The sequence below is a fragment of the Coregonus clupeaformis genome, chromosome 21, assembly GCF_020615455.1.
Source record: "Coregonus clupeaformis isolate EN_2021a chromosome 21, ASM2061545v1, whole genome shotgun sequence".
In the NCBI taxonomy this organism is placed as follows: Eukaryota; Metazoa; Chordata; class Actinopteri; order Salmoniformes; family Salmonidae; genus Coregonus; species Coregonus clupeaformis.
The window spans coordinates 7,951,881-7,971,404 of record NC_059212.1 but is presented as its reverse complement, the minus strand read 5'-3'; the positions used below and the strand labels follow the sequence as shown (position 1 = coordinate 7,971,404).

General features: G+C 46.3%; 3 protein-coding genes across 4 annotated transcripts in view; 1 reads left to right on the top strand and 2 right to left on the bottom strand.

The window, feature by feature from the left end:
* Window positions 1-1,988: 1,988 nt before the first annotated feature.
* On the bottom strand, window positions 1,989-8,175 carry thg1l (tRNA-histidine guanylyltransferase 1-like). Of its 2 annotated transcripts, none has more exons than XM_041844211.2 (7): window positions 7,979-8,175; window positions 7,068-7,307; window positions 5,541-5,717; window positions 5,190-5,359; window positions 4,969-5,057; window positions 2,981-3,088; window positions 1,989-2,483 (listed from the first exon to the last, which is right to left on the bottom strand). In XM_041844211.2, exons 2-7 carry the CDS (start codon window positions 7,259-7,261, stop codon window positions 2,322-2,324), a joined length of 900 nt encoding a protein of 299 aa, XP_041700145.1. In that variant the 5' UTR covers window positions 7,262-7,307; window positions 7,979-8,175; the 3' UTR covers window positions 1,989-2,321. The 2 variants fall into 2 exon arrangements, with proteins under 2 accessions (XP_041700145.1, XP_041700134.1); XM_041844200.2 differs by having other exon boundaries at window positions 7,068-7,268.
* A 319-nt stretch (window positions 8,176-8,494) lies between these two features.
* LOC121536735 (U7 snRNA-associated Sm-like protein LSm11) lies at window positions 8,495-10,647 on the top strand. Its single transcript, XM_041844225.2, has 4 exons — window positions 8,495-9,014; window positions 9,259-9,398; window positions 9,587-9,670; window positions 9,876-10,647. Exons 1-4 carry the CDS (start codon window positions 8,525-8,527, stop codon window positions 10,299-10,301), a joined length of 1,140 nt encoding a protein of 379 aa, XP_041700159.2. The 5' UTR covers window positions 8,495-8,524; the 3' UTR covers window positions 10,302-10,647.
* A 2,805-nt stretch (window positions 10,648-13,452) lies between these two features.
* Window positions 13,453-19,524, bottom strand: part of LOC121532930 (clathrin interactor 1) — a 41,670-nt gene continuing 35,598 nt past the window's right edge. Inside the window, exons 9-12 of the mRNA XM_041838719.2 lie at window positions 17,637-17,702; window positions 17,151-17,419; window positions 16,406-16,595; window positions 13,453-14,773 (exon numbers count right to left, since the gene is read on the bottom strand). Coding sequence (XP_041694653.2) covers window positions 14,457-14,773; window positions 16,406-16,595; window positions 17,151-17,419; window positions 17,637-17,702 — 842 coding nt within the window. The 3' untranslated portion in view covers window positions 13,453-14,456. The remainder of the gene's footprint in view (window positions 14,774-16,405; window positions 16,596-17,150; window positions 17,420-17,636; window positions 17,703-19,524) is intronic.

The window sequence follows — 19,524 nt, the reverse complement described above, 5'->3', positions numbered from 1 at the left end:
CATAACACCTCCTCCTCCATGCTTCACAGTGGGAAATACACATACAGAGATCATCCGTTCACCCACACCGTGTCTCACAAAGACACGGTGGTTGGAACCAAAAATCTCAAATTTGGACTCCAGACCAAAGGACAGATTTTCACCGGTCTAATGTCCATTGCTCGTGTTTCTTGGCCCAAGCAAGTCTCTCCTTTGATGTTGAGATGGGTCTGTTACTTGAACTCTGTGAAGCATTTATTTGGGCAGCAATTTCTGAGGCTGGTAACTCTAATGAATTTATCCTCTGCAGCAGAGGTAACTCTGGCTCTTCCATTCCTGTGGCGGTCCTCATGAGAGCCAGTTTCATCATAGCGCTTGATGGTTTTTGCGACTGCACTTGAAGAAACTTTCAAAGTTCTTGAAATGTTCCGTATTGACTGACCTTCATGTCTTAAAGTAATGATGGACTGTCATTTCTCTTTGCTTATTTGAGCTGTTCTTGCCATAATATGGACTTGGTCTTTTACCAAATAGGGCTATCTTCGATATAGGGCGTATACCTGCAAGGCCTAGGTCCAAAAGGTTCACACTGTGCAGACATGTCTATAATAGATATAAAGACTGTTACAATTTCAATCTTTCTCCCCTTTACTAATAGTGAGTGCGCAACTTTCCAACAATTTCCCCCACTCTTCCCTACCAGCTAGTCAAGGAAATTCAGAAAAAGTTTGAGGATATTTTTCAGTGAAAGTAAAGGACAGTAATGCTACGAGTAAAGTAGGAATACCAGGTTTCAATAGGCCATAAGGTATTAATGTTTCAAAAAGGAGTGTATATATTTTGCCTGGCTAAGTGCTTTTATCGCTGACTGAATGGAAGCTGATAATTATGCGTGTTTTACTCCACTGGTCTCAGCTGGTCTCGGGAAGAAATTACGAGTCCTCACTGTCCGAGACAGAGTCAAGACCGAGTAAAAATGTACCTGACACCGAGACAAGATCGAGACATTCTATATGTGGTCTGGAGACCGAGTACTACAACACTGGTGCGCTGCTTTTGACCAGGGTCCGTAGGGCTGTGGCAACCAGGGGTGATAGTTATTGTCAGCACAGGTGGTTTCTGGGCAGAGGGGCAGGTGGTGTACAGTACAGCATGCCATGACCATGCTGGGGTTGACAACATCTCTGGGAAGGGATTGTAGCGGAGGGCAATCTGAGTGTGTGTTAATATAAGAAGTGTCTAGTATGTGTGTTAATATCAGAAGTGTCTAGTATGTGTGTTAATATTAGAAGTGTCTAGTGTGTGTGTTAATATTAGAAGTGTCTAGTATGTGTGTTAATATAAGAAGTGTCTAGTATGTGTGTTAATATTAGAAGTGTCTAGTGTGTGTGTTAATATTAGAAGTGTCTAGTGTGTGTGTTAATATTAGAAGTGTCTAGTGTGTGTGTTAATATTAGAAGTGTCTAGTATGTGTGTTAATATTAGAAGTGTCTAGTATGTGTGTTAATATCAGAAGTGTCTAGTATGCAGCGGCAGACAGACCATCCCCAGAGTGTCCTATTCTCATCTCTGTCCTCTAAAAGGAACTCTGGCACCAAAACACCAAAGTCATTTATTGGACATCTGTTGATTTCCATGGGACATCAAACCTGCTGGGACATATCAAACCTCAAGGAGACACAGGATGAAACATTAATTTTCAAAGACTACAGAATTGTCCTTTGTGAATTTAAATGGTGAGATTTGATATTCAGCTCACACCCACAAGGAAGCTTAAGACCAAAAACAGATGGAAATATATATATATAGAGAGAAACAGAGAGAGAGATGACCAGACAGATGGGACAAGCAGATCTCTCTGTGGTTAACTGGCACATGCCCACACGCCCAACAGTAAGCCTACTAGTTTATTAGGATGATATAATATGCCAGCATCACTGCCGGCAAAACATAATCAAGTCGCTCTGGATAAGAGCGTCTGCTAAATGACTAAAATGGAAATGTAAATAATCAACAGTACTCTCTTGGTTTAATGGTTCCAGACATAAAAAGACAGACCGTATTTAATCACAGTAAAATATTTGAATACAGTACATGAGCAAAGAGCATGATGGTGTTTTGAGTTATGAAAGACCTTGTTTTACTGCCACCGCCAACAGTTTGTTCCAATCAAGAGTTAGTGATTAACAGTATCTGTCCATACAGAGTCCATAACAGCTCTCAACCCTCTCCATCCCACAGCAGGAGCATTTGGGAGTACGACGAACTCAACGTTATCCACAGAGGGCCAGTGTCTGTGCTGTTTTCTGCTCCACTAGGAAAAGTTATGTTTCCCCGTCAGCTCAGCAGTTGTCGTCTTCTAGAATGTTGGGGTGTTCCTCCCAGAACTGGTCCCCTATGACGTCACAGTGGTGGGCACTGACACGCCTCCTGGTGCGTGTCACTAGCACCTCCTCCTCCGCCTCGTTGGGGAGCTTCACACTCTTGGTCACTGTTTCTTCCAGCTGGGACAGAGGGAAGGGGGTAGAGAGTTTGAGAGAGAGAGAAGCAAAGGATGGGGTTAACCATCATAATAAATAAGAATAATTAGGTGGGTGCTTACATTTGTCCTATTTCACACATGTAATATACACCCGAGTTGGATTTTTTTATTCTTTTTTCCCATATCCCACTCCCCCAGACACCCTTGGAGAGGGGGGGGTCACGGCCAGGGATCAGCCATTATTGATGGTGACCCAGGAGCAATTAGGGTTAAGTGCCTTGCTCAAGGGCACATCGACAGATTTTTCAGCTAGTCATCTTGGGGATTCGAACCAGCAACATTTTGGTTACTGCCCCAACGCTCTTAATCGCTACGCTACTTACCGCCCTCACACACAAGCCTGGAAGTATTTATATGAATGTATATGAAATGGCATCCAATTCTCTATATAGTGCACTACTTCTGACAAGAGGCTATATATAAGGAATAGGGTGCATTAAAGACAACCTGAGAACTCACCTTCTCCCAGATGAGGGCAGTTCCTTTCCTGTGGACCAGAGGCTCCTTGTTGTAATTGATATCAAACTCAGAAAACATGATCTCATTCTTATCTGCTGCCAAAGTTCCCTGGGAGAGAGAGAGAGAGCGAGCGAGAGAGAGAGAGAGACATACATCACAGAGATTTGATTAAGTACAGTGCATTCGGAAAGTATTCAGACCCCTTGACTTTTTCCACATTTTGTTACGTTACAGCCTTATTCTAAAATGGATTAAATGAAAAAATGTCCTCATCAATCCACACACAATACCCCATAATGACAAAGCGAAAACAGGTTTTTTTAAAAACAGAAATACCTTATTTACATAAGTATTCAGACCCTTTGCTATGAGACTCGAAATTTAGCTCAGGTACATCCTGTTTCCATTGATCATACTTGAGATGTTTCTACAACTTGATTGGAGTCCACCTGTGGTAAATTCAATTGATTGGACATGTTTTAGAAAGGCACACATCTTTCTATATAAGGTCCCACAGTTGACAGTGCATGTCAGAGCAAAACCAAGCCATGAGGTTGAAGGAATTGTCCATAGAGCTCTGAGACAGGATTGTGTCGAGGCACAGATCTGGGGAAGGGTACCAAAAAATGTCTGCAGCATTGAAGGTCCCCAAGAACACAGTGACCGCTATCATTCTTAAATGGAAGAAGTTTGGAACCACCAAGACTCTTCCTAGAGCTGGCCGCCCGGCCAAACTGAACAATTGGGGGAGAAGGGCCTTGGTCAGGGAACCCGATGGTCACTCTGACAGAGCTCTGGAGTTTCTCTGTGGAGATGGGAGAACCTTCTAGAAGGACAACCCTCTCTGCAGCACTCCACCAATCAGGCCTTTATGGTAGAGTGGCCAGATGGAAACCACTCCTCAGTAAAAGGCACATGACAGCCTGCTTGGAGTTTGCCAAAAGGCACCTAAAGGACTCTCAGACCATGAGAAACAAGATTCTCTGGTCTGATGAAACCAAGATTGAACTCTTTGGCCTGAATGCCAAGCGTCACATCTGGAGGAAACCTGACACCATCCCTATGGTGAAGCATGGTGGTGGCAGCATCATGCTGTGGGGATGTTTTTCAGCGGCAGGGACTGGGAGACTAGTCAGGATCGCGGGAAAGATGAACGTAGCAAAGTACAGAGAGATCCTTGATGAAAACCTGCTCCAGAGCGCTCATGGCGTCAGACTGGGGAAAAGGTTCACCTTCCAACAGGACAACGACCCTAAGCACACAGCCAAGACAATGCAAGAGTGACTTTGGGACAAGTCTCTGAATGTTCTTGAGTGGCCCAGCCAGAGCCCGGACTTGAACATGATTGAATATCTCTGGATAGACCTGAAAATAGCTGTGCAGCGACGCTCCCCATCCAACCTGACAGAGCTTGAGAGTATCTGCAGAGAAGAATGGGAGAAACTCCCCAAATACAGGTGTGCCAAGCTTGTAGCATCATACACAAGAAGACTTGAGGCTGTAATCACTGCCAAAGGTGCTTCAACAAAGTACTGAGTAAATGGTCTGAATACCTATGTAAATGTGATATTTCCGTTTTAATTTTTTTTAATGTGCGAAAATGTCTAAAAACCTGTTTTTGCTTTGTCATTATGGGGTATTGTGTGTAGATTGATGAGGGGGAAAAACTATTTAATCAATTTTAGAATAAGGCTGTAACGTAACAAAATGTGGAAAAAGTCAAGGGGTCTGAATACTTTCCGAATGCACTGTATCTAAAGGTCTTGGTCAAATAAATATGGAAAGGTCTACTGAGGTAGTTTTCAGTGAAAGTAAACAACATGATGTAGTCATCCATTCTAAAGCTATTATCATAATAATTATAAGAGTTATGACTAACAAGCAGATGCCCCTTAGAAAATCCCACACCTCAAAAACAGCAGATATTTTAAGACTGTGACACACCCCCACACCTGTAATTACGCTAATCTGACTGGAGTAAGTCTCACCTTTAGCCTGTCCTCTGCCTGTGTAGTGGTGAGTCCACCTTTCTGCACCAATGTCCAAAACACTGTGTTATACAGGTTGTTGACGTGACCTGGAGAGCACACACACACGATTACGAAAGGGATCCAGAAATGTGGAAGAAAATTGATTGTAATCAAAGCATACGCACACAGGACAATGTATTTGGGGATAGGAGTGTGTATGTGTGTGTGTGTATACTTACAGTCAGCCTGCCTCCAGCTGATGTAGTCTCGGAGGTTGCGGTTGCTAGGATACAGAACCACCCGCCCGTCAAACCCCGGGGGGTAGAGGAGGGGCTGGTCTCCGAAGTAGTCCCTCCAGTAGAACACATAGGAAGAGGAGAACTGGGACGCTACATGGGTCATCAGCTTACTGTAGGGGGAGGAGGGGGAGAAGAGGGGGAATGGAGGAGGGCAGGTAGAGGAGAGGGATGAGAGAGGGAGGAGATGAGAAAAGTAAGGGGGTAATGCAATAATCTCAAATGCAATAAACATTTATTGTGAGTGTCTGTGTGGTGGTGTGTGTGTGTGTCTCTGTACATGTGTGTTATTACCTGGCTCTTCTCTTGAACCAGTTGGAGGTCCTCTTGAAGACGAAGCTGAACTCGTCACTCTGTCCGTATGAGATGGTGATGTCATCCAGGTCCTCCATGACAGACCTGGCGCTGCGCGTCATCAGACCCAGAGCTCTGTCGTCGTTGGGCTTCAGGAAGTTGTGCTGCTCTGCAAACCTACAGCAACACAGGGTCAGTCGGTCAGTCAGTTGGTGGGTGGGTCGGTCAGTTAGTCAGTGGGTCAGTCAGTCAGTGGGTCAGTCAGTCAGTTGGTCAGTCAGTGAGTCAGTGGGTCAGTCAGTCAGTCAGTCAGTGGGTCAGTCAGTCAGTGGGTCAGTTAGTCAGTGGGTCAGTCAGTCAGTGGGTCAGTCAGTCAGTGGGTCAGTCAGTCAGTCAGTCAGTGGGTCAGTCAGTTAGTGGGTCAGTCAGTCAGTGGGTCGGTCAGTCAGTGGGTCAGTCAGTCAGTGGGTCAGTGGGTCAGTCAGTCAGTGGGTCAGTCAGTCAGTGGGTCGGTCAGTCAGTGGGTCAGTCAGTCAGTGGGTCAGTCAGTCAGTGGGTCAGTCAGTCAGTGGGTCAGTCAGTCAGTCAGTGGGTCAGTCAGTCAGTGGGTCAGTCAGTCAGTGGGTCAGTCAGTCAGTGGGTCAGTCAGTCAGTCAGTGGGTCAGTCAGTCAGTGGGTCGGTCAGTCAGTGGGTCAGTCAGTCAGTGGGTCAGTCAGTCAGTGGGTCGGTCAGTCAGTGGGTCAGTCAGTCAGTGGGTCAGTCAGTCAGTCAGTGGGTCAGTCAGTCAGTGGGTCAGTCAGTCAGTGGGTCAGTCAGTCAGTGGGTGGGTCAGTCAGTCAGTCAGTCAGTGGGTCAGTCAGTCAGTGGGTGGGTCAGTCAGTCAGTGGGTCAGTCAGTCAGTGGGTCAGTCAGTCAGTGGGTGGGTCAGTCAGTCAGTCAGTCAGTGGGTCAGTCAGTCAGTCAGTGGGTCAGTCAGTCAGTGGGTCAGTCAGTCAGTGGGTCAGTCAGTCAGTGGGTCAGTCAGTCAGTCAGTGGGTCAGTCAGTCAGTGGGTCAGTCAGTCAGTGGGTCAGTCAGTCAGTGGGTCAGTCAGTCAGTGGGTCAGTCAGTCAGTGGGTCAGTCAGTCAGTGGGTCAGTCAGTCAGTCAGTCAGTGGGTCAGTCAGTCAGTCAGTCAGTGGGTCAGTCAGTCAGTGGGTCGGTCAGTCAGTGGATCAATTAGTCAGTGGGTCAGTCAGTCAGTCAGTCAGTCAGTGGGTCGAGCTACAGTTACTAACACTAGTGGTAATTTGTCACCCGGCTTCTCATTCTCGTTCCCCCAGTCCACTTCAAGGGAGCATCTCAATAATAAAATGCCTCCTTCCCTTCCTTCTTGGTCACTAAGCAATTGACTGTGAAATGCTACAGGAACTCCCTTGTATGGTAACGATTTTCTCCACATATTCAGTCTGCACAGATCATTCAGTGCTGAAGAGAGGAGAGGATGCCACTGCATATACACCCCCAGCTATTCTCTGGAGATACTTACTTGTGGAAGTTCCTCCCATCCAACCGCACCACGATGTAACAGTTTTTCAGACAGGTGTCATCTGCCTCGAAGTTACGGACGTACTCGAACTTGCTCTTGGCCATTCTGGCGCTGCTGGTGAAAACCCTGGCTACTGGTCGGAGGATGCACGTTTTGAAGCCTCCTGGTAATCTACACGGCACTGGACCAAACATAAGGGTTCTGTGAGAAAGGACAGAGCAGATCAAATTGCAGTAGGTTCTGTGGGAGAAGAACAAGTAGCACAAGGTTGGCTGTGGTCTTCGTGTCTGAAATTCTGCTTTCTTAATATTAGACTCTGAGCATTTCTTATTATTCTGTATGTAAATCAGTCACTCCATTTACTATGATGTAAAGTTTTGTATGGTATTTATTAATTTGTGGATGTCCATCATCCATTTCGTATGATGTTACACATTACAATTCGTATGCTATGTTACGAATTGCAATTCATACAATATGCTACGAATTTGCAAAAGATACAATATGTTACGAATATGCAAAATATATATGTTACAAATTCCAATTTGTTGTGGCTAACATTAGCTAGGAGGCTAACGTTATCTAGCTGGCTAACATTAGCAAGACTAGGGGTTAAAGTATGGTTAAAGGGTTAGCTAACATGCTAAGTAGTTAAAAGTAGTAGGTAGGTGTAAAGTTGCTAATTAGCTAAAATGATCCATTATGAGATTCGAACGCGGAATATTTTGGTTGCCACCCATCCACCCCGACCAACCAACCTCCTTTCGTTTTTGCCTTAAGTAGGTTTCTGTCTTATGTAACCATACCAAACCGAACATATAATATTAAATTGATCATCCCTGATTTACATTTACTATGTTATGTTTAGTCTATGAGACCAGGCTGACAGGCTAACTAGCTTAGCTACTTACAAATGGTTGGCATCATCTTCGGTTCATGATGAATACTTCCTTAAAACAATGATACAACTTAGTTTACTTTAGTTGAACCAATGTATGTGATGCTATTGTCGAGGCAATGCTTTAAGTTTGTATTTTTATTTTATTGTGAGAACGTAGCTGGCAAAGGACAGCACACACGTTATTTTCACCAGTGGTTGTAACACATGCCGTCCACCAAATAGGTCCTACTAGAACAAATACTGCGTATTTCAGTTCCGGGATAGAATCTAATCTAGAATCTCACCTGCGATCTCACAAAAAATAAAAATAAATAAAACCCAACAACAACTAACGAACAGAAATGGTTTTTGTTGTAGTTGTTGATTGTCTTTTAGTTGGGTTCCTGGACATAATTCCCTTTAAAAAACAATAAAAACAAAGATTACAGACAACTAATATGTAATTTTGTTGCACCTGCCTCAAATCTGCTGCATGGTACTTCAGCGCCCTCTCCTGGTGAAAATCGAGAAATGCAGCGGAAGAAGACTAAGTTTCCCATGATTCTTAGCGTCGTGTATGTCTGAGGTTGTTTCAAACATGGAGGAGAGGGAAAGAAGAGGAGATAAACAACAAAAATGTCCAGAATCAGAAAAGAAAGAGAGAGAATCAACAAGTGCATGTGCTTCAGATGCAACCGAACATACGGCAGCAGAAGAAGATGATATCGTGGCAAAGTTGGACGTCACCTCCGATAAATTTGATCCACTCCTGGCGCTCTATTCCCCTACAGTGCCTCTTCCATACCCTAACGTGAAGTGCTTCAACAATATAGCCGAGTATGAGAGCTTTCTGAAGGGGGGCCGGGGCCGCGCCAAGCCGGAGAACGTGGAGAAAAAACAGAGGAAAGCCAGGAAAGGTTTAGCGGATCCGGAGAGGATAGAGAAACTGAAGAGGATGATGGTGAACAACCCGACAGAGGGAGACGGTGGAGAAGAGGGGACCAGCAGCACTGCCCGGCGTTGTAGAATGCAGAAGGCTGCCAAGAATGTCCTGACCAGGATGCCTCGTATGTCGTTAATTATTTCTAGCTATTGTAGTCCTGCTTTGAATCATTTCGTTTTTGGTGGTGGTGTGGTGTCAGATCAAAACATGACCTCTTTCATTCATACTTTACTTATATGACCATTGTCTCATATTGCCACATATATGCTAATTAAAACTCTTCATTGATATGTGGGGCATTATTGATGTCAAACTTGTGATTGACAGCCAGGTGAATTCTATTTCATGTCTACTTCCTGTTTATACAGTCCATACAGGAAGTCCTCTGGGGGAGCTGCACCGCTGCGTGGAGGAGAGGATCAGGGTGAAAGTTCACATCAGAACCTTTAAGGGGCTCCGTGGAGTGTGTTCTGGCTTCATAGTGGCCTTCGACAAGTTCTGGAACATGGTGAGAGCTCACCCCCTTCCCTCACCCTTACCCTCCTTCCATCCCCTTCCCTCGCACTTACCCATGCCCTTCACTGCCTCTCGACAGACTAGACTGTAGTTTGATGCACATAACCTTACACATCGCTGTCCTCTCTCTCACTCTTTCCTCTCACCCTCTATTCCCTCTCCTCTCTCGCTCCCTGCCAGGCGATGGTAGATGTAGATGAGACCTACAGGGAACCTCTGCTGGGTGAAGCTCTCTACCACGAGAAGGCCCTCACTGTCACACGGGTAGGTCTGGCTGCCACCGAAGGGCTCTGATCCTCTAGCCTAGTGGTGCATTCCAGAGAATAGGGTGTTGTTTTGGATGCAGACTATGACATATCCAGATCATGTGCCACTCACTAAAAAAGGTACAGCCATTATCATTCTCTGCAATCAAAAACAAACTCATTAGCTATCTTTTAACCTGTTTGTCCCCCCTCTCCTTCCGTAGCTCTTTGACAAGCTGAAAGTCCAGGAGAGTGCGGCGCTGAGAGAATGTGAGAAGAAGAAGCAGATAGACAAGAGGAAAGCTGAACCCCTCCAGCCCCCACCTGTGACCCAGACCCTCCAGACTCAAACCAGAGACAACAGACGAGGGGACCCCAGGAGGAGAGGGGACCCTAGGGCAGTGGATCCCCGACTTGCGAGGGCCACAGTGGGGCCCCCAGTGGCTGATGACGCCGGAGCCCCAGGGGCCACAGGTAAGACCCAGGGGTCAGATGTTAAAGGTCAGGAGTCAGGGGCCGAGGGGCCCCAGAGAAGAGGTTCCCAGAAGAAACAAGTGCCCCAGCCCTACGGGAGGGTTCACACACGCCACGTCAACCAGCTCTTCATACGGGGAGAGAACGTGCTTCTAGTCAACCTACAACCACTCTGAACCTATTGTGTATTTTAGCCAGCAGGCGTGGCAACCTAGCATGGAACGGGAAGGCAGTCTGTTCCTGCTCTCTTGCCAACTCCTAATGGAGTTTCCATGCCAAACATAAGCAGAAGCAGACAGACTGGCACCCGGGCTAGTGGCAACCCTCCAGGAAAGTTACTTGACCTGAAGATCCAACACGCTGAAGCTTTACCAAGACTGACCTACTACAGTATCTACACTGGGTTAGACCAACTAGTAGTGAACCATGAAGTCTCCCTGCTACTGTATATCATATTGATATGTGTTCTCTGCTTTACGCAGACAGAAATGAATTAGAAATAAAACATGAATTACCAAGCTCTCTTCCCTTGTCTGTCCTTTCTCATCTGGTCTTTGCCTCTGGGTCATATGAAATATGAAGCACAGTATTGAAATGCAGGCATGGAGTGCACCACTGTAAATAACCACCAGAGGGCAGTATACTCATTCTAAGACACCTCACTGAGTCATTTGAAATGAAAAAACGATGATGTATGTAAATAATTAATATGACAGAACTGTAAAGAGAAATGGGAATTTCTCTACTTTAATTTCAATTTATCCTGATCCAGTGAGGATCAAAATAATGTAAGAATATAAAAGTAGCCTAACCCAATAAATGTTGTTACATTTTTCTTTATAAATATGCAGATTATAATCTCAAACACAACTGCATCAATGCAGAAAACCCATATAAATGTCATCCATGCTATGCCTGGCCTGCCAACTTCCAACTCCAGATAACATATGAGGCATATTGCCACTGAAAAGAGGAAAGCCTACTATTTGTCCCATTATCTTGATTTTCTCTCGTCAGCTAGAGCAGAAACAGCAGCGTGGTCTGGTCTCAGAAGACCACATATGTGTGTTATGAATAATGGAGACGGGGAAGCTTGAGATTGCAGACGGCAATAAGCAGCAACTCTTATTTGTCTAGACATTTCGGATTGTGTTTTATTCTTTAATGGCCACATTAGACAGAGAAAGCATGATTTAACTGCATGTCATTGGTTTTGTGTCGCTGCTGCTTTCTGTCTTTAAACTAGAGAGCGGTTACTGAAGGACAATAAACCTTCATTTCCACATTTTCCGTAATATCTTGGAGCCGTTGCACAGTATCTGTTAATTGATCAAACATTGTCTGAGACAAGCCATTGTCCTACAGTACCTGGGTTTACTTACTCTCTGTATACCTCAGAATCTGATCTATTCATTCCCAAGCCAAGGTCCTTCACATGCTTGCATACCGATGCACTGGCCAGATGGCTGTGTGTCTGTAGGGCTGCACTGGCCAGATGGCTGTGTGTCTGTAGGGATGCACTGGCCAGATGGCTGTGTGTGTCTGTAGGGCTGCACTGGCCAGATGGCTGTGTGTGTCTGTAGGGCTGCACTGGCCAGATGGCTGTGTGTCTGTAGGGATGCACTGGCCAGATGGCTGTGTGTCTGTAGGGCTGCACTGGCCAGATGGCTGTGTGTCTGTAGGGCTGCACTGGCCAGATGGCTGTGTGTCTGTAGGGCTGCACTGGCCAGATGGCTGTGTGTCTGTAGGGCTGCACTGTGTGTGTGGCTTTCAGCAGGTTCCATGGGCACGTCTACTCCAATAAAGTATCAACTAAGTTGGTCTTTTAAGTGAAATAAACACACTTCATTAGCAAACTGTAATCAACTGTTTTAATGGTCTAGATAAAAAGGATCACGATGGGACAAATCAAATCAAACAAAAATAAACTGTTTTCTTAAGGCTCCTTTCGTTGGTGATGCGTCGCTTTTTCCTTTTATACATTTGCATAAACTAGTGTTTTTATTTCTGTAACAATCCCACATTACAGAAGATCTCAGAACAATTGTAATAAGTAGAAGAAGAAAAAATACCAGCGAAAGAATAAACACAACCCCCTAAGGATATCATCTCTTAGAAAAAACAAACAAGAGGCGCTACATTTTGGTCATTTCGAACAGATAATGCCTCAGCTCAGACAGAAGGCTACTGTGTGTGTGTGTGTGTGTGTGTGTGTGTATATATCTGTGCAGGGTTGGGGTCAATTCCATTTCAATTTCAGTCAATTTAGAAAGTAAACCAAATTCAACATTTTCCTCATTGAAAAGCACTTCCAGAATTGAAATGGATTTGACCCTAACTCCTGGAAGAGGACATAGCTCTGAGACAAAGGAGTCTAGTGTACATGTGAGGTACTCACTGACCTAGTAGAGATGGTCGTCCTGACTTCAACATGTACACACAGTGTGCATCCCAAATTGCACCCATTTCCTATATAGTGCACTACTAGTCCTATGGGCCCTGGTCAAAAGCAGTGCACTATAAAGTGAATAGGGTGCAATATGGGATGCTACCCCCCAAAAAAAAATACAAAATTGAGAAATCCTCTCCTAGACCTGGACTGTCTGAGAAACCTCTCCTTCAGAGATACACTCCGGGGTGAAGTTTCCCCCAAGTACACATCTAAGGATCAGCTTCCCCTCCCCCAATCCCAATCCCAATCCCAATCCCAATCCCAATCCCAATCCCAATCCCAACCATCAGTGGAGGGAAATGCAAAACTGACCCAAGATCAGCGTCTAGGGGCAACGTCCCCCTACTCCCAGAGGCTCCCAGAGGCTCCCGGAGGCTCCCAGGGGCTCCCGGAGGCTCCCAGAGGCTCCCGGAGGCTCCCAGGGGCTCCCGGAGGCTCCCAGAGGCTCCCAGAGGCTCCCAGGGGCTCCCAGAGGCTCCCAGGGGCTCCCAGAGGCTCCCAGAGGCTCCCAGGGGCTCCCAGAGGCTCCCAGAGGCTCCCAGGGGCTCCCAGAGGCTCCCAGGGGCTCCCAGAGGCTCCCAGAGGCTCCCAGGGGCTCCCAGGGGACAGAGGGAGCGGTAAGAACCACACATGCATACTGTGCTGTAGACTCCTAACAGTAACTGTCATGAACACTATAGTTGTATCGTCTCCGTCTGTCTCCTGTAAGTTATAATGAAGGAAAAAGGCCTCTGTCTTACAGGCACGATGTGCAGTACTTAAAGAACACAACCCACCATGAGGTTGCTCCTAGATCTACTGATTATCTTATTTGGATGAAAGGAAAAATAGTATATTTCTTTAAAAAATATATACCCATAAGAAAGGCCACAAAGGAGATCACAACAGCTTCTTCATTTAACAGCTTTCAATCATTTCTCATTCATTCACGTATTAAATCCATCGATCAATATACAATTGATTGATTTGTTAAATCTAATATTGAACAGAAATTCCACATATGGAGTGTGGAACGCTGTTATATAAAGTAAGTATTAAAGGCCGACTCCATGGCAATGTAGCTTGCCATAGCAACGTCTTGATTGACATCTGATTCCGTCCAATCGACACACACCTCATCATATCATAATCATGTACTCAATAACTTATTTGTCTGTCACACCAAAGTAATATTTACAGTTGTAGGGAAGGGACAGGTCGAGGTAACCTGACACTAAAAGAGATGGATGGGGAGTTATTGGGGTGGGATTATCATATAAAACTATTTTTGCTACTCTGGACATTTAATTGGTTAAGTAAAGCAAATCCCCCAGTGACATTCGCTTGAAGATTCATATAGACAATTCCATGGTAACAGAATGATGCTTTAAAATGTAATTCAAACAAAAAACAATTCTTGCAAAGTTAAACAAACCATACAAGTTTAAAAGTCGTCCTTGTGCAGATAATTGTATGGGTTGTTTAACTTTGCAATCGTTGGTTTTTGTTTGGCATACATTTTAAAGTGAAAAATCAGAGTTTCAGCATCATTCTGTTACAGTGTTTTTCGCTCTCTCACACTCTCTCCCTTAGTTGTTCTCCCTCTCCGATTCAAACCCGAACAGCACACAACCATTACTGTACTGAATACCCTCTAAAAAAGGTACTTGATTGCAAGTTCCAACTGACTAAAACATACATACATTCATGTATATTCATATCTCTAAACGTCACTTAAAAAAGGAAAGAAACAGGAAATGGAGGGGTGGCAGTCAGTATTTGATATTTGACAACATTCAAGTACTCTTTGTTTGCAGCTCTTTACAATCCTTCAAGGACAGGCGGTTGGATAGAGAGTAAAATAGAAACAGCCCTCTCTTTCACTTCACCTCCTCTTCCCTCACTTCCTGAAGTTGCCGAAATCCGCGAAGGCATCCAATCCTGGCTTGGGCTGCTGCTGTACCATGCCAGAGCCCATAGACATGGCTGGCATCCCCACTCCCATAGCACCAGGCATGCCCATCCCCATGGTCATGTTAGCCTGGGGCATGGCGCCCATGTTCATGCCCATTCCCATCATGCCCTGACTGGGGGCCATGCCCATGCCCATGCCAGCACCGGGGTGCATCATGGGAGTTGTAGGCGTTCTGATGGGGGCGAGGCCCATGCCGGCGAATCCCTGGGAGAGCATGTTGACGGGTGGGAGGGGCTGGCTTCCTAGAAGACAGAAACAGGAAGAAGTGGAGTCAGAGGACAGCATGACATCACACACATGTTCACACACTCCCCTCACACACTCCATACTGAACAAGTAGTCCCAAGCATCCTACTACTCCATACTGAACAAGTAGTCCCAAGCATCCTACTACTCCATACTGAACAAGTAGTCCCAAGCATCCTACTACTCCATACTGAACAAGTAGTCCCAAGCATCCTACTATTCCATACTGAACAAGTAGTCCCAAGCATCCTACTATTCCATACTGAACAAGTAGTCCCAAGCATCCTACTATTCCATACTGAACAAGTAGTCCCAAGCATCCTACTATTCCATACTGAACAAGTAGTCCCAAGCATCCTACTATTCCATACTGAACAAGTAGTCCCAAGCATCCTACTATTCCATACTGAACAAGTAGTCCCAAGCATCCTACTATTCCATACTGAACAAGTAGTCCCAAGCATCCTACTATTCCATACTGAACAAGTAGTCCCAAGCATCCTACTATTCCATACTGAACAAGTAGTCCCAAGCATCCTACTATTCCATACTGAACAAGTAGTCCCAAGCATCCTACTATTCCATACTGAACAAGTAGTCCCAAGCATCCTACTATTCCATACTGAACAAGTAGTCCCAAGCATCCTACTATTCCATACTGAACAAGTAGTCCCAAGCATCCTACTATTCCATACTGAACAAGTAGTCCCAAGCATCCTACTATTCCATACTGAACAAGTAGTCCCAAGCATCCTACTATTCCATACTGAACAAGTAGTCCCAAGCATCCTACTATTCCATACTGAACAAGTAGTCCCAAGCATCCTACTATTCCATACTGAACAAGTAGTCCCAAGCATCCTACTATTCCATACTGAACAAGTAGTCCCAAGCATCCTACTATTCCATACTGAACAAGTAGTCCCAAGCATCCTACTATTCCATACTGAACAAGTAGTCCCAAGCATCCTACTATTCCATACTGAACAAGTAGTCCCAAGCATCCTACTATTCCATACTGAACAAGTAGTCCCAAGCATCCTACTATTCCATACTGAACAAGTAGTCCCAAGCATCCTACTATTCCATACTGAACAAGTAGTCCCAAGCATCCTACTATTCCATACTGAACAAGTAGTCCCAAGCATCCTACTATTCCATACTGAACAAGTAGTCCCAAGCATCCTACTATTCCATACTGAACAAGTAGTCCCAAGCATCCTACTATTCCATACTGAACAAGTAGTCCCAAGCATCCTACTATTCCATACTGAACAAGTAGTCCCAAGCATCCTACTATTCCATACTGAACAAGTAGTCCCAAGCATCCTACTATTCCATACTGAACAAGTAGTCCCAAGCATCCTACTATTCCATACTGAACAAGTAGTCCCAAGCATCCTACTCTTCCATTCTGACTGAAACTAAAGCCTTTTGAATCATCTTGTGACCATCCTGATAAAAAGGAAGAAGTCCCACCCGCTGGGGATCTTGGATACTCCACGAACAATTGAATGGATTTCAAACCAACATTTTGTTCAACAGACATTCAGCAGCGTTTTCAACACCCTCCAGATAAACACAGTACTATTTCTATCCCAGTCTAAACTACAACCCAGTAGACTCACCTTGGAGTGTGTTGAGGGTGGGCTGGGCAGGTTTGGGGGGCTGCATGCCGGGTGCCAGGAAGTCCAGACTGATGTTGACCGAAGAGTCAGACCAGGTGGAGGGGATCGCTGACCCCATGGAACCCTGGGTACCCAGCATGACTTGCTGCTGCTGCTGGGGCTGCAACGGACCACCCATCACCTGGAAGGGCTGAGGGGGGAGAGAGAGAGAGAGGGAGGTAGAGGTAGAGAGAGAGAAAGAGAGAGAGAGAGAGCGACAGACAATAGATAGTAATGTTAAGGTGACCTATATAATGGTGACATATGAAGGTTGAACTGCTGTCTTTAAAGTAAAGTAATCTACATAAAAACACATCTCATCTTATCTAACCAGAATGAACAGGATAGGAAGGGGCAGGTTTGATTCATCTGCAAAACTAAGCTTGTCTTTTTTAAGTAGGTCAGGTTTTTGACATGCAAATATCTATGCAAATACAACCTCGTATTAGATTGAATGGTTTTCTGACTCAAACTGATTCCTTCTCACTGTGTGTGTGTGTGTGTGTGTGTGTTTGTCCCTAGGGAAGGAGGAGCATCTGCAAACCTTGGCTCTCTGCCGTTGCTCTGTCGTGTCTGTCATGTGTGTTCCTCTAAACCACTGACAGTTACTGTCACTCCTCTCATTAACAGTGCATCAGGCACAATAAGGACAATTTACCATGTGAATACATTTACTGTGTGCACCATGTCTGTCCTGTATTCTTACCAGTGATCTGGACTGTGGCATGGTGCTGCTGATGGTCTGTGTACTGGTCATATTGAAGGTGAGGCTCTGAGAGGCAGAGAGAGACTGGGTCGGGACCGGACCCATCAGGTCAAACAGGTCAGCTGAGGCTGGAGCCGGGGCCGAGGCAGAGCTGGCCGACAGAGCCCCAAACAGGTCAGTGTTGCTGGGGGCCAGAGGCTGGGCGAAGGGGGTGGGGACGGGGGCCTGGCCGTCAGGGAAAGCATTCCAGTCCCCAAAGTCACTGGAGGCTGGAGAGAAGGAGAGTAGAGGGGAGAGGAAAAGGGTTCTAGTGGATAAACTAGACTATAAAGAACTATGGACTTCAATATGTCAGGACATCTCTTTACCTGCCTCTCCCTCCCTCGCTCTCTCTGTCATATCTAACAGGAGTTGAGATGTCTGTTCCTGTTGGCCAGACATCCTCCCCTCCATCTCTCGGAATATTCTAGTGCTTTCTAAACTCACCAGGTACTGTAGAGAGGCCGACAGAGGCAGCAGGTGAGGAGAAGTCAGCAAATCCTCCTATCAGGTCTGGAAAGAGACATACAAATCAAATGTGATTGGTCACATACACATATTTAGCAGATGTCATTGCGGGTGTAGCGAAATGCTTGTGTTCCTAGCTCCAACAGTGCAGTAGTATCTAACAATTCACAATATACACAAATCTAAAAGTAAAAGAATGGAATTTAGAAATAAAAATATTAGGATGAGCAATGTCAGAGTGGCATTGACTAAAATACAATAGTATAGAATACAGTATATACATATGAGATTAGTAAAACAGTATGTAAACATTATTAAAGGGACCAAGTGACCATACAAAACTTAATGATTGAAATGTGACAGTTCCCAGAGACCTGCCCAGGCCCAGAGACCTGCCCAGGCCCAGACCCAGAAACCTGCCCAGACCCAGAGACCTGCCCAGAGACCTACCCAGAGACCTACCCAGAGACCTACCCAGGCCCAGAGACCTACCCAGAGACCTGCCCAGAGACCTGCCCAGAGACCTGCCCAGAGACCTGCCCAGACCCAGAGACCTACCCAGGCCCAGAGACCTAGCCCAGAGACCTGCCCAGACCAGGCCCAGAGACCCACCCAGGCCCAGAGACCTACCCAGAGACCACCCAGAGACCTGCCCAGGACCCCCAGAGACCTGCCCAGGCCCAGAGACCTACCCAGGCCCAGAGACCTACCCAGGCCCAGAGACCTACCCAGGCCCAGAGACCTACCCAGGCCCAGAGACCTGCCCAGAGACCTAACCAGGCCCAGAGACCTGCCCAGACCCAGAGACCTACCCAGGCCCAGAGACCTACCCAGAGACCCAACCAGGCCCAGAGACCTACCCAGGCCCAGAGACCTGCCCAGGCCCAGAGACCTGCCCAGGCCCAGAGACCTACCCAGGCCCAGAGACCTGCCCAGGCCCAGAGACCTGCCCAGGCCCAGAGACCTGCCCAGGCCCAGAGACCTACCCAGGCCCAGAGACCTGACCAGAGACCTGACCAGAGACCTACCCAGAGACCTACCCAGAGACCTGACCAGAGACCTACCCAGAGACCTACCCAGAGACCTGACCAGAGACCTGACCAGAGACCTGCCCAGAGACCTGACCAGAGACCTACCCAGGCCCAGAGACCTGACCAGAGACCTGACCAGAGACCTACCCAGAGACCTGACCAGAGACCTACCCAGAGACCTGACCAGAGACCTACCCAGGCCCAGAGACCAGCTGACAGAGAGGCCAGATGTGATGCTCAAGTAAGGGAAAAGTATCCCATAGAATTATAGCTTATCAAACATCTGCTGAGCTCTTCCTTTCCAGGGACTGCTACTGCAGGGACATCTGGTTCTACACTACCTCCCCCTAACCCTCCATGATGTCCTGTAACTACACTACCTCCCCCTAACCCCCCATGATGTCCTGTAACTACACTACCCCCCCCTAACCCTCCATGATGTCCTGTAACTACACTACCTCCCCCTAACCCTCCATGATGTCCTGTAACTACACTACCTCCCCCTAACCCTCCATGATGTCCTGTAACTACACTACCTCCCCCTAACCCTCCATGATGTCCTGTAACTACACTACCTCCCCTAACCCTCCATGATGTCCTGTAACTACACTACCTCCCCCTAACCCTCCATGATGTCCTGTAACTACACTACCTCCCCCTAACCCTCCATGATGTCCTGTAACTACACTACCTCCCCCTAACCCTCCATGATGTCCTGTAACTACACTACCTCCCCCTAACCCTCCATGATGTCCTGTAACTACACTACCTCCCCCTAACCCCCCATGATGTCCTGTAACTACACTACCTCCCCCTAACCCTCCATGATGTCCTGT